Genomic DNA, 17,067 nt, shown 5'->3' on the forward strand with positions numbered 1-17,067 from the left:
CCCTGCAGGGCAGGGTGGTCAAGTCCATGTTCTCTCTCCAGGGTTCTTATTTTGGTTTCTGTCATTCTAATGTGCAGTTAAAGCCTCATGAACTCTTAGGTGTGTCTTTTGGGAGGTGACTGGATTATGGGACATCTTGCTGTTTGGGGGGTGGTCTGTTTGAACAGGAGTGTCACTGTGGGCATAGAAGGACCTATCTCCCTTCCCTGCACCTCTTTGATCTCTCTCTTTCCCCATCTCTCCCCCCTCCCCCCCTCCCCTTCCCCTCCCCACTTGCTGGTGTGCCATAAGCAGTTCTCTCCCACGCCTCCCTGCCTTGGAGCTATGTGCTGAAACTTCTGTAAACCTTAAACCAAAATAAATCTTTCCTCCTTTGAATTGTGGATGTCAGCTATTGTGTCTCAGTGATGAGAAAGTAATTAGGCCAGGTCTTCTGCCCAGTATATCACCAGAAGCCCTTTTCCCCAGATGACCCTCTATTCTTTCATCCTTAGATCTTTAATCATCCCTGGTCTCTTGTCTCAAGAGCTCCATTTTCCAACCAGTCGAATTTAGCATAGTGCTCAGCCTCAGCGGAGTGCCTTCTTTGCCCTTGAGGGATAGTAGGCAGTGGGCAGGATTTCGCACTGTGTTGGATATTTCTGATGATTGAAGAAATGATCGGAAAGCACTCGTTCTGGTCTGATTCCATTGACTCTTTTCCTCTCTCTCTCATGTCTCCTGTGATACTACTTGTGGCTCCCTGTCAGCAAGCGTGGTGCTTCCCACATTTCTTGGTGTTCAGCTTTCTCTGGGTTCCCTTGTTGGTGCTGAGCAATGAGTAAGATGATACAAGGACACATTATTCCCTGGTATTTGGGAGGATGAGAGGGGCCAGATTGCCTTTGTATTGCCAAATACTCTGGTAGCATTTCTGATTGCTGGATCCCTAGCTATAATTAATTCTCATCCTGCCTTTTCTCTTTCAAGTATCAGGGAAAGTATGTAAGGAGTCTACTGGCTTTTACAGTGATGTCTCCTTCTCTTAGGTTAAAATTGATCCCAAGATGATGTGTTTCCTAGGTAAAGATTGTATGTGTGGTGGTGCATGCCTGTAATCCCAGCACTTGGGAGGCTGAGGCAGGAGTATCACTGTGAGTTCGAGACCAGCCTGGGCTACATAGTGAGTTCCAGGTCAGTCTCAAGTACATAGTGAGACCCTGTCTCAAAAAACCAAAACCAAATTTTTTTTAAAAAAAAAAAAAAAAAAAAAAAAAAAAAAAGAGTGTGTGTGTGGGAGTGGGGGGTGGCAGCTGACCAGCAGTGGCTCTGCTTCTCTTTTTTAACAACTCAGATATTTGGTTCAATCTAGAAAATTCATCTTTCATCTTTAACTTTCCATTTCTGGGTGTATTTGCCTTCCCCTATTTCAGAATACATTATCCTGTGTCTCTTATCTGAGCTTCTCCAGTGTAGCTCCTTCTCTACTTAATCATGTTGAAATCTCTTTAGTACTTAAAGGGAAATTTTAGGTCATGATTAGTGGGCAAATTCCCCATTTTTGTAAGTTACAAATAAGTTAATAAAATAATTTTATTGGAAGTAGAAAGATGGGTGGAGTGTTACAAATTAGTGTGCTGAGTTTTATTATGCTTATTTTATCCTACAATTTTTCATATAATTAGAATATATTCATTTTGAATTTTAGGCAAAAATTTCCAAATACCAAGTTATAGTAATTAGATGAAAATGTAGCTAATAGTGAATATTTTTGATATCATTTGTATTAAACTTGATGGAAATAAATTTTGAAAACATGCAAAATGAATGAACACATTTGCCAACATTAAACTCAATAACTTACTTTTCATTTTTTTATAAAGGTCCCTCTGTCCTTAACTTTGGTGATATTTGTGTGAACTCGACAAATATTCAGCTACTGCATTTTATTAATATGCTATCTATGCATATATTGATTCAATTAGATATCAATTTTGAAGAACTTCAGAAAACTAAAATATTTTCATATGTGATTCCACCTATATCCAGTACTCATATTCCAATAATATTTGAAAGTTCTACCATTGGAAAATTTTGGAGGTAAGATTTTCAAATTTCTGTACTTTTAGAATCATAATTGTAATTAAATAATTGTAGAGTATACTATATTTGATTCCAAAATATAGACACTATATGTGCATCAATTTGTAGATTCATAGGTTTGTATTTTAGTAGTCTTCTACTTGTCTTTCATAATCACTTCAGATTATTGCACACTATTAATTAAATATGTATATTAATCTATAGTATATGCAATTTTATATGTAACAATTCTGTAACTATGAAGTGCTATTACCACTTAAGTTTGGATTATTTTGTTGTATTGCAGATCTTTCTCCTTTACAGTGAACAGCGTACCTGGTGGACACATCTTAGTGATAGCAGAAGTCCTGCCAGTAAAACTTGAGATATCTTCAGATGAGATAGTTTTGAGACCACGAGGATTCTTGTTGAAAACATGCTTCTGGGGGACAGTTAGGTTGTATAATAATCAGAATCGGTCTGCGCAGTTTGGATGGCAACCAGGAAACTCAGTAAAAGGGATTGCATTTTCCATTCGTCCTGCTAAAGGTAATGGTTGATTCTTTTCATTTGATTTATACATGCACTTATACATTAATTCATCCATGTATTTAGGTATTAATCATTTTCTGTCTACTGGGTATTTGTGCCTAGAGCATAGAAATAGCCTAGATAACTGTTACTAAGGGAACTTATTTTTGCATACATAAATATGATTTGAAAGTGTGGATCTTGTACTAGTTAGGATTCTTCAGAGAAACAAAACCAGTAGGAGACAGAGATAAAGATGGAAGTGGAGATTGGGATGATAAAGAAAGTTGTTTTAAGGAACTGGCTAGGCTTACACAGTTGGGTGGCCTGGCTTGTCTGAACTTTCCAGTGCAGGCTGGATACTCAGAAAAATGTTGATGGTGTAGTCTTTAGTCCAAGGGGATTGTGGAAGCAGAATTAATATTTCCTCAGGGTTTTCTCATCTCTTAAGGCTTTCAGCTTATTGGGTAAGACTCACTATTTTATGAAAATTAATTTTATAAAAATTAATCTGAATGTTAATTAATTTGCTGGTGATACCATCACAATATATACATGATATAACTCATCACAATATGCAACTTTAGGGGTGAAGGGAGGGCAGGGACAAGGGGAAAAAATGAGAACCAAGACCTGTCATGTGAAGGTACAGGATCCCAGTAATGAATGTAACTGTACTGCATACCTAGATTGTACCAATAAACTCAATAAAAAGAAAAAAATAATAAAAACAATATGCAACTTTAAATATATATGATCTTTGCCAATGTTTTTAAGAGTCTACGGACTTAAATATTAATCACATCTAAGTAACACCTTCATAGTAACAGGTAGATTGGTGTTGACCAAATAATGGAGTGTCACAGTTTGGCTATACTGACAAATAAAAGCAATAATCACAGATATTAGTGGACACAGTGATTTTTTGTGTAATTTCATAAGATAATTGTGATGAGATATGACTCTGAATGACTTAAATTTTTGGTGGTTGAGAACTTTTCAATAAATTATAATCAATATTTAATACATCTAATAAAATCAAAACCCAAAATTGTTAATCAAGAAAATAAATAGAGAACAATCTCAGCCTTATTGTTTTTGATGGTCATTTGTATTTTTCTGTGTGTATGTGGTACAGGGGACTGAACCCAGGGCTTCGTACTGAACTGTATCCTGAGCTCTGTTTTAATTTTAATTTTATTTTCTGAGACAGAATCTTCTTAAATCACTAAATTGATCAGGCTGGCTGAGCTCAGTCTTGCAATCTTCCTTCCTCAGCCTCTTGGAGTGCTGGGATTACAGGTGTGCACCACTGTGCCCAGCAGTCTTCTGTATCTGTTAAGCATCCTCTTAACTTTGCTCCTGCTGTTCTCTGAAATCTGCAATTTCATATAACAAGCCTGTTACAAAAGGAACTCTGGTAACTGCTGAACTCTGACTTTAACCAAGTAGCCTGTTAGATTTGTCAAACATCATTGTGATGTTCTGTGAGAACCTTATCAAGACCCAACGTATCATTTAAGTAAATAAAATCGCAAGTTACATGTGAATGATCAACATGACATCTTCAGTTTTTGTATATGTTATGCCTTATCGGGAATATGGAAAGATATGAATCTTTGTATCTTCAGTGGTTCATGTAGTGCTTTAAAGGAAGCTGAAATCTAATTCTGTGTGAATGGACTTGATCTCAAAACTAATCTTGCCTTCTCACTAGTTTTTTTTTTTAATCTGGATTGGAATATTCTATGAGTACTAGTTGCCTTGTCTGTAAACTGAAGGGACAATATAAATCATAAAGATTAAACATATGGAAAATTTCTGTTATACAAAATATATAAGTAGGTGCCAAATAGTTAGCTATGTGACTGATAAAATTTTATGTTTCTCTTTGTCCTTTTTCCTTCTGAAATTGTACCCAGAATAATAGCCTGTTGTGCATCTTATCATCAATCTGTATTATTAGTTACTAACTTCCTATTTTCTTCCTTCTGTCTTTATTTCCCTTCCCTTCCTCCTATATTTCTAATTTAGAAATAGTCATTGTTTAGAATCTAAAAATATTCTATAGTAATTCATGTCACAAAAGAATATTGGTTTGTAGAAATACTGCTTTCACTTTATTTTCTGGTGCATATGAGAATGGTCAAACCAAAATTTTTATATACTTCTGTGTTTGTAACAGGAAGTGCTATAAAAATAGCCATAAGTATTAAATTAAATTCACTCACTTTTAATGTTAAGCTCTTGGTGGAGATGTTGATTAAATTTAGTAAGTTCAAGAGCGGGTCTGTCCACTCATTACATTTGGAGATAATTGATATGCCTATACTAAGCTGGATTGATTTAACACAATCTCAGTTCATAATTTATTAAGTATGTGAGGTACACTTTCATCAATATTTTGCAAATTCATTTAACCAATTTTTTATAATACTGATAATACTGGGTTCTATTGAAATAAAATAATTAGTGAACAAAGATATCATATTTTCATGCATTTAATATATTCTAAATATACTTTAATTTGTTTGAACAGTTATAAATATTCCAGCTATAGGTTCTGACCAATGACCTGATATTTCTCTAAAGGTGTCTAAAAAGCACAGAACATTAATGATTTTCCCTGTATTTCTCGATCTAATGAGGACTAAAATGACTGGGATGTCCCTTGTGATTTCTATAGAAATTCAATGATAATATACAAAATATAATTTTTTTATAAACTATAAATAACATCACAATGTTTATTATAAACTGTAGCACCAGCTATACTTCTTTTGGTGTTTAGAACTATTATTTTTATAGGGGAGATTTCAGTATTTACCTTTGAGTTCCCAATGGCTTGTCATATTTCTTTTAATCAAACAACCACTAAGTCATAAACTCATGAAGTTATTTAATTCCAAATAAATTGTTTAGATTAGTAATATTAGTATTTATGTTCATTTTCTAGTCTACAAATACAATGATACAACACTTTAATCTATTTTTTATAATTTTGAAGGTGTGTAGTACATTAATTTACATATATACATAAATTTGTTCTGTATTCAGATAATATTTTTATATTGTTTTTTGCCTCATTGTATAAAGATAGTGATTTTTATGAGGCTATTTTCCTTAGGCTATACTGATTTTACATTCTGGACAATACATTTAATCATACCTTCTGCCTTTTTTTAAAAGTAACAATTCAAAAATGAAAACTTCTTTTGTGTCTGTTCTTTCTCCTTGAGTCATGATATGTTTTGAATTTGTATTTGGACTGCATACTTTGTAAGGGGAGAAAGTAAAAGTGGATTCATATTTTCTGAGATAGAATTAATTTCTATGAGTGATTTTTAGTCATTATCCATGCATATGTTTGTTTTATTTTGAGATAGAATTCACTTCTAATTTGATTTTTTTCAATAGGTATGATTTATGCTTCTGTTTCTTTTTCTTTTCTGTCTCTGTCCTTACTGAAACACTGATTCAGTCTTCGGATTTGTCTTCAGTCATTTCATTCTCATTATATTTCTCAGTTATCTCATTCCTTGACAATATGCAGCACCTGTCCTACCAATTGTGACCATGCTCAATTAAGCCAGCCATTTTCTTTGTTCTGTTCCCTGATACGCATAAGAATCCTGAAGGGAAAAATTAGATAACCAGATCCATGTACTATGTATAATATTGTGATGATTACATTTCCTTCAAGCTTTGTTCTCCTCCTATTCAGATGCTACCTCCTCTACTTCTTGGGTTAATTAAAATTTTCCCCATCATTTTTGCTCTCATTATGCATTAGTTTTGTTATTTTTATTTATTTATTATATATGAATTATTGTTTTGAACAGATCCATGCATCTATTTTGAAATATAATTTTTTAAAGTACATGCTATCTTCTGGATTTTTACAGTGTCTTGTGATTTCATCTTTTTCATTTCTAATTTCTTTGATGTAAGTCTTTCTCTTGGTAAGTCTGGCTAAGGTCTTATTTGTTTTATTTATATTCTTTCAAAGAATGAGCTCTTTGATACTTTTAGATTTTACTTTTTTTTAGTCTCAATTTCATTGATTTCTTCTCCCCTTTTTATAATTTTACTTACTTAATTTTTGTTTCGAACTGATTTGTTTTTTCTCAAGTATGTTAAGATTTTGCCTAAGGGTGTTTTTGGAGGGTAGCTCTGTTTTCCTAATGTGAGCATTGAATGCAGTGAGTTTTCCTCTTGGAATTGCTTTCTTTTCAAAATTAGTTTTATTGGTACATTTTAGTTATACAATATAATGACATTCATCATTGGAAATTTGTACCTTTACATATCTTGGTTCTTATTTTTCCCACTCCCCTGCTCTCCTTTAACCCTTTCAATCCTCCCTATTTACAAAGACTTGTTTCCATTTTTCCTTTTCTCATATTAACTCCATTCCCATCTTTCCTTTCCCCTATCCCTACCGCTTCCCCTTCTCCTTTGTACCTTGTCTTCCTATTTCACTTTATCTAGTATATCTTTTGATTCTTATTTGCACACATAGTTTGTAATAGCTAGAACTTGGAAATAACCCAATTGCCTATCAATTGGAGAGTGGATAAAGAGTGTGTGTGTGTGTGTGTGTGTGTGTGTGTGTGTGTTTAAAACAAAATGGAGCACTACTCAACCCTCAACCATAAAGAATGAGAAATTAGAGACATTTATAGCTAAATGGATGCACTTCGAGACTATACTCTTAAGTGAAATAAATAGGATACACATGTGTAAATACCAAATAGTTTCTCTATGTTGTGAGAACTGCTTTCATTTTGCCCCAGAGGTTTGGTAAGTTATACAGTCATTGTCATTAACTTCCATAAATTTATAAAAAAATTTTTTTATTTGATTTATTCTTTGGCCCATTAGTTGTTTAGGAGTATGTTGTTAATTTTTTCAGGAGCTTTTGCCTTTTCTGAAATTTCTTCTATCATTGATTTCTATTTTCATTGCACAGTGGTATGATAGTATGCATGGGGTGATGTCAATTATTTTATATTAACTTAAGCAGGTTATGTGGACTAATATGTTATCTATCTTAGAAAAAGTACCATGTGCTGTGGAAAAGAATGAATATTATGTTGCAGAGGGGTGGAATACTCTATAAATATCTATTAACTACATATATTCAAAGATGTGGTTTAGCTCTGGTATTTCTTTCTTTCTTTTATCTTATTTTTTTGTACTGGGGATCCAATTCAGGACCTTGAGCTTGCGAGGCAGGTGGTGTCACCACTGAGCTAAATCTCCAGCCCTCTTTATTGATTTTTAAAAATTAAGTTATTGGTACATTTTAGGTAAACATAACGATCACATTCATCATATGGAATTTGTACATGTACATGATACATCTTGATTCTTTTTTTCCCCATTCTTCTCCTCTCCCTTCAACTCCTCTTTCCCTCCTAATTTACAAATAATTTGTTTCCAATTTTTTCTTTTCTTGTTTTTTGCTTTTCCCTTCCTTCCCCTTCCTCTTTATTGAGTTATTTTTACTTGCTCTATCTCTTTGCAAAAGTGGGGTGTTAAAATCCACTATAGTGATTGTGTTAATGTTTATTTGATCTATTAATTTCAGCAATTTTTGTTTTATGAATGTATGTGCTGTGGTATTTGATGCATATATGTTTATCAATGTTATCTCTTCTTGTTGGGTTGTTGCCTTAACTAATACATAGTGACCTTCTTTGTCTCTTCTAATCAGTATATCTTGAAAGTTACCATGAAGACATAGGTGTAGGAAGGAACTTTCTAAACAACCTCAGTTGCACAAGAAATAGCAGAAGGATCAACAAATAGGATTATATCAGACTAAAAAACTTCTGTATAGCAAAATAATCAATTAGAATGAAGAGACAACCTACAGAATGGGAAAACATTTTTGACAGCTACTCCTTAGACAGAAGACTAATATTTGGAATATGTGATGTACTCAAAAAAACTGAACCACCTAAAATCAAAGACTCAGTCAAGAAGTGGGTAACAGAATTGAACAGACACTTCACAGAGGAAGAAATACAAATGATCAACAAATATATGAAAACAGCATTCAACATTTAGAAAATTAAAACAATAGTAAGATTCCATCTTACTCTGGGAAGAATGGCAATCATTAAGACATCAAACAGTAACAAATGCTGGCATGGCTGTGGTGAAAAAGGAACCCTTCTTTATTGCTGGTGAGAATGTAAAAACTGATACAACCATTATGGAAATCAATATGGAGATTTCTCAAAAAACTGAAATTAGAAATTCCATATGACTCAGCAATCCCCTGCTAGGTGTCTTCCCCAAAGAGCTTAAGACATTATACTACAGGGATACTTGCATACCAATGTTTATAACAGCACAATTAATAATGCCTAAATCCTGAGAGCAATCAGTATGTGCATCAAAAGACTGTTGGATCAAGAAATATCTGTATGTATGTAGTAGAATACTACTTGGTTGTAAAGAATGATACATTTGAGATATTTATAAGAAAATGGAGAAATCAATGTAATGGAAACCAAGAAAATGATACAAAAAATAAATGAATCGAAGAGTTGGTTTTTTTGAAAGAACAAATAAAATTGATAAACCCTTAGAAAACCTTATCAAAAAAAGGAAAGAAAAGGCTCAGATTCATGAAATCAGAATTGAAAAAGGCGAAGTCACAGCAGATACAACAGAAATCCCTAGGATCATTAATACCTACTTTTAGAAGCTGTACTCTAATAAAATGGAAAGCACAGAAAAATGGACAGATTTTTAAATACTTATGAATTACCAAAGTTGAGCAAAGAAGATAAAAACATTTTAAACACCGCAATTACAATCAGTGAAATTGAAAATGTAATTAAAAACTTACCAACAAAGAAAAGCCCAGGTCCTGATGGATTCACTGCTGAATTTTACAAGACATTTAGAAAAGAACTACTACCATTACTCTTCAAACTTTTCAATGAAATTGAAAGGGAAGCAATACTTCCAAATTCATTCCTGGAAGCAAGTATCACTTTGATTCCCAAACTAGGGAAAGAGGCAGCTAAAAAAGAGAACTACAGGCCAATCTCCTTAATGAATATGGATGCAAAAATCCTTAACAAGATATTAGCAAACAGAATACAGAGGATCATCAAAAAGATCATACATCCTGACTAAGTCGTATTTATTCCAGAGAAGCAAGGATAGTTCAACATATGTAAATCAATAAATGTAATACACTATATTAACAAAGTCAAGGACAAAAACCACATGATCTCGATAGATGCAGAAAAAGCATATGACAAAATTGAACACCAATTCTTGATAAAAACCCTGCAAAAAAATTGTAATAGATGGTCTTTATCTCGACTTAATGAAGGCTATCTATGAAAAACCAACAGCCAACATCATATTAAATGGCCCAAAACTGAAAACCTTCACGTTAAAATCAGGAAAAAGACAAGGATGCCCACTACACCACTCCTCTTCGATATAGTTCCGGAAACATTAGCCATAGCAGTTAGACAAGAGAAAGAAATTAAAGCAATAAAGATAGGAAAGGAAGAAGTTAAACTGTCATTATTTGGTGACGATATGATACTCTACATTGAAGACCCAAAAATCTCCACCAAAAGACTTCTAGACTTAATTGACACATTTAGCAGAGTAGCAGGATACAAGGTCAACACCCCAAAATCAATAGCCTTCTTGTACACAAATAACGGACTCACAGAGAGAGAAATAAGGGAAACAATTCCTTTCACAATAGCATCCAAAAAAATGAAGTATCTAGGAATCAACCTAACAAAAGAAGCAAAAGACCTCTACATTGAAAACTACAGGACTCTGAAAAAAGAGATTGAAGAGGATATAAGAAAATGGAAAGACATCCCCTGCTCCTGGGTAGGAAGAATCAACATAGTGAAAATGGCCATATTACCAACACTTCTATACAGATTCAATGCTATGCCAGTTGAAATTCCAACACTATACTTCACAGAACTAGAAAGAAGAATCCAAAAATTTATTTGGAACCATAAGAGACCTAGAATAGCAAAAGCCATCCTAGGCAACAGACACATAGCAGCGCATGTAACAATTCCCAATTTGAAACTTTACTACAAAGCCACTGTGATAAAAACAGCATGGTACTGGCAAAGAAACAGACCTTAGGATGAGTGGAACAGACTGGAAGACACAAAAACAAATCCAGATGTACTCAGCTACCTCATCTTTGACAAAGGAGCTGACCATCCCCACTGGAGGAAAGATAGCCTCTTTAATAAATAGTGTTGGAAAAACTGGATCTCAACCTGCCAAAGATTAAAACTAGACCATTATCTTTCACCATGCACTAAATTAAAATCCAAGTGGGTTAAAGATGTAAATATTAAAACAGAAACAGTAAACTTGCTGAAAGATAAGTTAGGCAGAACTCTTGAAAACATTGGCATCGGAAAAGACTTTATGAACAAATCCTCAGTAGCACAGGAACTAGCAGAAAGAATCAACAAGAGAGATCTCTTCTTATTAAAAACTTCTGTACTGAAAAAGAAACCATCAGCTGAACTAAGAGGACAACCTACAATGTGGGAAAAACTTTTTACCAGCTGCTCCTCAGACAAAGTACTATTATCTAGAATATATAAAGAACTCAAAACATTATCAGCCCCCCCAATATAAAGACCCGTTTAAAAAATGGACATCTGAAATGAACAGACATTTCTCAGACAAAGAAGTAAAAGCAGCAAGTAAATATATGAAAAAATGTTCCACATCAATGGTCGTGGTCATTCGAGAGATGCAGTTGAAAACAACATTGAAATTCCACCTCATCCCACAAAGAATGGCTGCTATCAAGAAATCACACAATAACAAATGCTGGCGGGGTTGTGGGGAGAAAGGAACCCTTCTCCGTTGTTGGTGGGAGTGCAGACTGGTACAACCATTATGGAAATCAATATGGAGATACCTCAAAGAGCTGGGACTAGAGGTTCCATTTGACCCAGCCATAGCTCTACTGGGTATCTTCCAAAAGAACTAAAAGAATCATATCACAGTGACATATGCTCACGTATGTTTATAGCAGCACAGTTTGTAATAGCTAAAACTTGGAAACAGCCCATTAGCCCATCATTTGGAAACTGGATGAAGATGATGTGGTTTTTCTATAAAACGGAATACTACTCAGCCATAAAGAATGAGAAATTAGAGTCATTCATAGGAAAATGGATACATTTTGAGGATATACTCCTAAGTGAAATAAATAAGTCACGCATGTGTAAATACTGAATAGTTTCTCTGGTGTGAAAAACTATAATAGTACTCAAGCACCTAATGGGATAATTAACAAATGTGAAATAGGAAGAAAAGGGCTAAAGGTGTAGGGAAAATGGGAAGGGTAGGGAGGGGGAATAAGGGAAAAGAAAAAAATGTGAGAAAATGAAAAAATGGAATTAAAGTGTCTGTAAATGGCGCGGGGAGGAGGGGGTGAAGGGAGGATAGGGACAAGGGGAAAAAATGAGAACCAAGACCTGTCGTGTAATAGGTACAAGATCCCAGTAATGAATGTAACTGTACTGTATACCTAGTACCAATAAACTCAATTAAAAAAAAAAGGAAATGGATGCACCTGGAAAATATAATGATGAGTGAAATAAACCAGACACACAAGCTTAAATACCCTATGGTATCTCTCATTTGAGTGAGACAAAATACAAAGAAAATAATAAAGGATAGATGGAAAGGATCAAGTAGAGGGATCTGTTGCAAGAGCAAACTGATCCAAGGGAACAAGTGTGAGGGGTGAGAAAGAATGGAAGGAGAAATAAAGTTATGCCATGTACAGCAACTTAACAACCTCATTAAATGTAAACATTATATGCCATAATATGAGATAAGATTAATACCATAAATAATAATTAATTTGGTATAGAGGAATTAGAGGAGGAGGGAGGAAGAAGGGAGGGAAGGAGATTAAAAAAGAAACAAGCTTTAGTTCATACATGTACCCACTCCCTATGATGATTGTAAATTGCATGTACTGCAAACATACTAATAAAATTTTTAGAAGTTAAAAAAGCCATACAGACAAAAGTTTTATTTTAGTTCCATCCTCTTCCTATGTGCTGACACTGTTTCAAATATATATATATATATACATATATATACATATATATATGTATATATATGTGTGTGTATGTATGCATATAAATGTACATATATTTATTTGACATAAATTTATATAATACATAGAATCTAAATTTATTTTTATTACCAATATTGTACTATATATATATATATATATGTATATATATTTAGTACTAGGAAGGCTTCGAGTTAGGTGCAATTTTCCATATTTAAGTATCTTTGAACTGAATTACAGAGAATCAGTTAAATTTCCCAATGTTTGAGCTAGTAAGTGGCAGATTTGAAACTTGAACCAGGAAGTCTGGAACTAGAATTTCTGCTCTTTTAATTACTATGGCATGTAATGCCTTTCCACACTTCTTAGAAAGGCCACATATTAAGGAAGAGTCGAATAGGTAGTTAGAAGGTATTTTGGTTTTTGCAGCCATTTTCAGTCTGTTAAGAGAGCCCTATAGTATCTATTCTTAGACTTACTATCACATAAGATACATACCGATCTATTGAAAGTCCTGTAACAGAACTTTTTTTGTTACGGTTGAATTAATCTTGATGGAACTTAATCAGACTATTAGAGGTTCTCTCCCTTTATAAGTTACTGTGCCTAGAGTAGTGTCAGCATTCAAGAGAGTTAATATCTGATGTGTGCTTTCTGAGCATCATACACTGCTAATACATCTACATGTATTGTTATCTTTCTGTAACAACCAGACTGACACAAGCTAAAGCTCATGATAATCATTCATTGCCCAGTGCTGCTGAATTTTAGAGACTCCTCTTTTATGAAAGCAAGAACTTCTGAGTAATTTTTCCTTAAAATATGCTTTTCCTTGCTCCAAAGGTATTCATGAATATAAATAAGTGGACTATCTTACACGAAATGTGCCTGATACCCCGTGATTCTCAATGCACTTTAATTACAGAAGTATGTTAATTACTATAAGCTATATTACAATCTACATCTCTATCTAGAGATATATATGTCTCAAAAAATAATTTGTAGTAATGGTAATTCTGTCCTCAGAAAGGTGATTGTCTGGTGTTGATAAGTATGAAATAAGTTTGAGAAATAGAGGACCACTTTGATGAAGGATAACAATTTTCAGTATTTTGCATTTAAAGCCCTCTCTAAACTTAATGTTTGCTTCATGACATATTTTGTGTTGTTTTACAAAGATTGACGTATTTTCATTTGTCTATTAAAATTGAGAAATATGGTGTGCATATTAGATTTAATCAAATCCTGTGTCTGTGCTCATTTGATAATATCTCACTTACTTTCCTATTATATAATTTAATCTTAATAATTTGTTGTATAATTCCAATCCATTTCATTTTTTAGGCTATATGTGACTTTCAGTAGTAACAAAACTCAATTTAATAAAAATGTGGTATATATCTTCTTTTCTTTATATATTCTTTGTAGGCATTATTGAAGCCTATTCATCAATGGAATGTGAAATAACATGGCAGCCAGGTTTCACTTCTCCAGAAAGAGGGCACTTTATTCTTCATGTTGTTGATGGAAACACCTTAATGCTACAATGTGTTGCGAATGTAATTATTTCTCTTGAACATAATTTTTATTTTCATGCTTGTAACTATCGAGTATTTGCTCGTCTATACTTGAATATGTATCATATATATGTATAATTATATAATGTATGAAAAAACTTTTAATTAAATATTTATTTAACTACATTGCCTTAGATATTTCATGAATCATCTTGTCTACTACAAATGAAGACTTTAACAAAAAATTTTATGTTATTTAAAATGAACTCAGAAATCTAAGATATTTTTAAGACAATATTAGATTGTCAGAGACTCTACAAATACATAATAACATCATTTAAACCACTTAAAATTATTTTACTAATAGATAGCAAAGAAAAATAGAATTATATTTGGCCCTACTGTATTGGACTATTAATATTCTAGTTGCATTAGTTAATAATCCAACATAAAATGGATATGTAATTTACATTGCAAATAGACATTTTTATTTAAACAGAAAATACTTCTTTTGATAAAAATAAGGGGAAAGTTAAAGCTGCAATAGATAATTTTATAGTTTCTTTTTTTTGAGAGTATACTTTATTTTATTCCCAGTCAATGTTCTTGGAAATTTAAAACAATACAAATGCGTTTTACAGAATTCCATCTCTATCTATCTCTACGATATGATATTGCTCTTATGTGTTTTAGCTGGGAAGGATTGAAACCTAAGATATAAGAGATTTACCAACTGTGGTGATGGAAAATGACAGTCATAACACAGTATTCTTCTACTGCATATTTGAAGCAAGCTGACTCCTACTGGTTTTCCTTATGTATAAATTACTTAATATGGTTTGTAAAACAGTCTGTTGATGGATACGTACAGATTCAAGCACACTTAATCTTCACAAATTTAAAACACTTTTGTAAACCAGTATGAGTTCAGCAAGATCAAACACAAAACATGGTTAGTATTACAAAAGAACCACCCCTAGTTCATATTTCTCTCGGGGTCTCTTCCAGGGTCATCAGTTTCCTTACTTCTACAGGTATAGATTAATTTTGATTCTAAACTTTATAAATACATTTAATCAAATCTGTATATGCTTTTTCATATGTTGCTTTATTTGATCTCTAAATTTATGGGATTAATTTATGCTGGCATATGGTTGTAGATTATTCATTCTCATTCCTGAATAGTATCCAGTTTTATGACTTTACTATCACTTACCCTTCACACTGGTAATATGGATATGGGTTATTTCAAATGTTTAGCTACCATAGCCAGGCACAGTGATACATGCCCAACTACCCAGTAGGCTAATATAAGAGGATCACGAAATCAAGGCCAGCCTGTACAATTTAGCAAGATTTTATTGGGTGATTATAGAAAAAAAAAAGATCTGAGAGTACAACTCACTCCCCAGGTTCAATCACCAGTATCACAACAATCACTACAGAAAATTTAGTCATTATAATAATTTTACATTACCATTCTTAGGACTATGTTTTGGTGATATATTACAGATTTTAAAACTTATTTATGTAATCATGTTCAAGTTTACTATTATAGATTTGCTGATGTTCTCACTCTGCATATTTTTCTAATAGATAAAAGATGAACTAATTTAGAGTTAATAATTGATACCATTTATTGAGTAATTATTATGTATCTAGTACCATGCTGTTCATGTGTTAGCTAATTTAATCCCTATAATAACTGTATGACAAGTTTACCAGTGACTCAATTGATAAATGAAGAAAAAATGTTCTACAGTTTACTGGTTTGTGAAGTACTTTGTGTGGAATGAGGAAGGGGAGACCTGTGTCTGCATAGTTCTCTGAATCACAGTTAACTATGTCCTCATTCCTAAATAAACAAAATGTACATTATCAGCATTTTAAGCTCTATGAGAAAATTTCTAGTAGAAACATGCCTGGACAAATTCACTTGGCAACATGTTTCATATATTTAGGTGACCTTTGAACCCTCTTTTATATAGCATATAGTAATGCTCTGTACATAATTAAGGAGATTCTAAGATTCTTTCTGAGATTGATAAGTGTTTTTTTATTCCCAGATTCACATCTGCTATAGAATTATCTTAATTACCGTGTCTTCCTCAGTTTGAAAATACATTTTAAATATTCCATTTTATTTTTCTTCCTCTTAACACCACAATGCCTGAAAACACTTCATGTTTTAAAAATCAGCATGAAGATAAAAACTTGAGTTATTGGAATGCAAATATATTTTTTACCACTGGTGTTATTACTTTGTCCTTTTTGCCATGTGCGGTACTGACTTTTATTACAGTAAGGGTTTTATTTTTAGCTGTAAAGATACAACATTAGATTGATGCATCCAAATTATTAAATAGATTTATATGTATTTTGAAGTGTTGATAAATGTTATTTAACCATTGTATGACTCCATAATCACCTTAAAGATTGATTTCTTCAGCTGTGAAAAATGACAGTACCATCATCAATTTATCTAACAGTTAATTACATAGCCCACACTCTGTATCAGGCCTTGTGTAGACTTGGTATTTAAAGATAAGTCATATAGTTCAGCTGCCCTCTAGTTATTTTCTGGTCTGTTGGATCCTAGCAAAAATGTATATAAAGAACTAATATGCCTGGCTCATACTGGGAACACAATAAATATATTATTATCATCATAATTATTACCACCAAAATATCTAGATGTATTTGTCAAAAATGCTTAAAGAGCTAAGGCCTAAAAGTATAATTATGAGCAGTATAACCCAGTTACCAAAATAAAATTTCTCCTATGACATTATCACTGTAAGTTTTTTTTTTTTTTTTTTTTTTTTTTTTTTT

General features: G+C 33.0%; 1 protein-coding gene across 1 annotated transcript in view; it reads left to right on the forward strand.

Annotated features, from left to right (window-relative positions):
* Cfap47 (cilia and flagella associated protein 47) overlaps positions 1 to 17,067 on the forward strand; it is a 423,126-nt gene that overhangs the window by 42,671 nt on the left and 363,388 nt on the right. Inside the window, exons 14-16 of the mRNA XM_033760546.1 lie at positions 1,863 to 2,079; positions 2,369 to 2,610; positions 14,147 to 14,277. Of these exons, the coding sequence (XP_033616437.1) occupies positions 1,863 to 2,079; positions 2,369 to 2,610; positions 14,147 to 14,277 (590 nt within the window). The remainder of the gene's footprint in view (positions 1 to 1,862; positions 2,080 to 2,368; positions 2,611 to 14,146; positions 14,278 to 17,067) is intronic.

Source organism: Fukomys damarensis, unplaced genomic scaffold (genome assembly GCF_012274545.1).
Source record: "Fukomys damarensis isolate Sample0158 unplaced genomic scaffold, DMR_v1.0_HiC HiC_scaffold_39, whole genome shotgun sequence".
In the NCBI taxonomy this organism is placed as follows: Eukaryota; Metazoa; Chordata; class Mammalia; order Rodentia; family Bathyergidae; genus Fukomys; species Fukomys damarensis.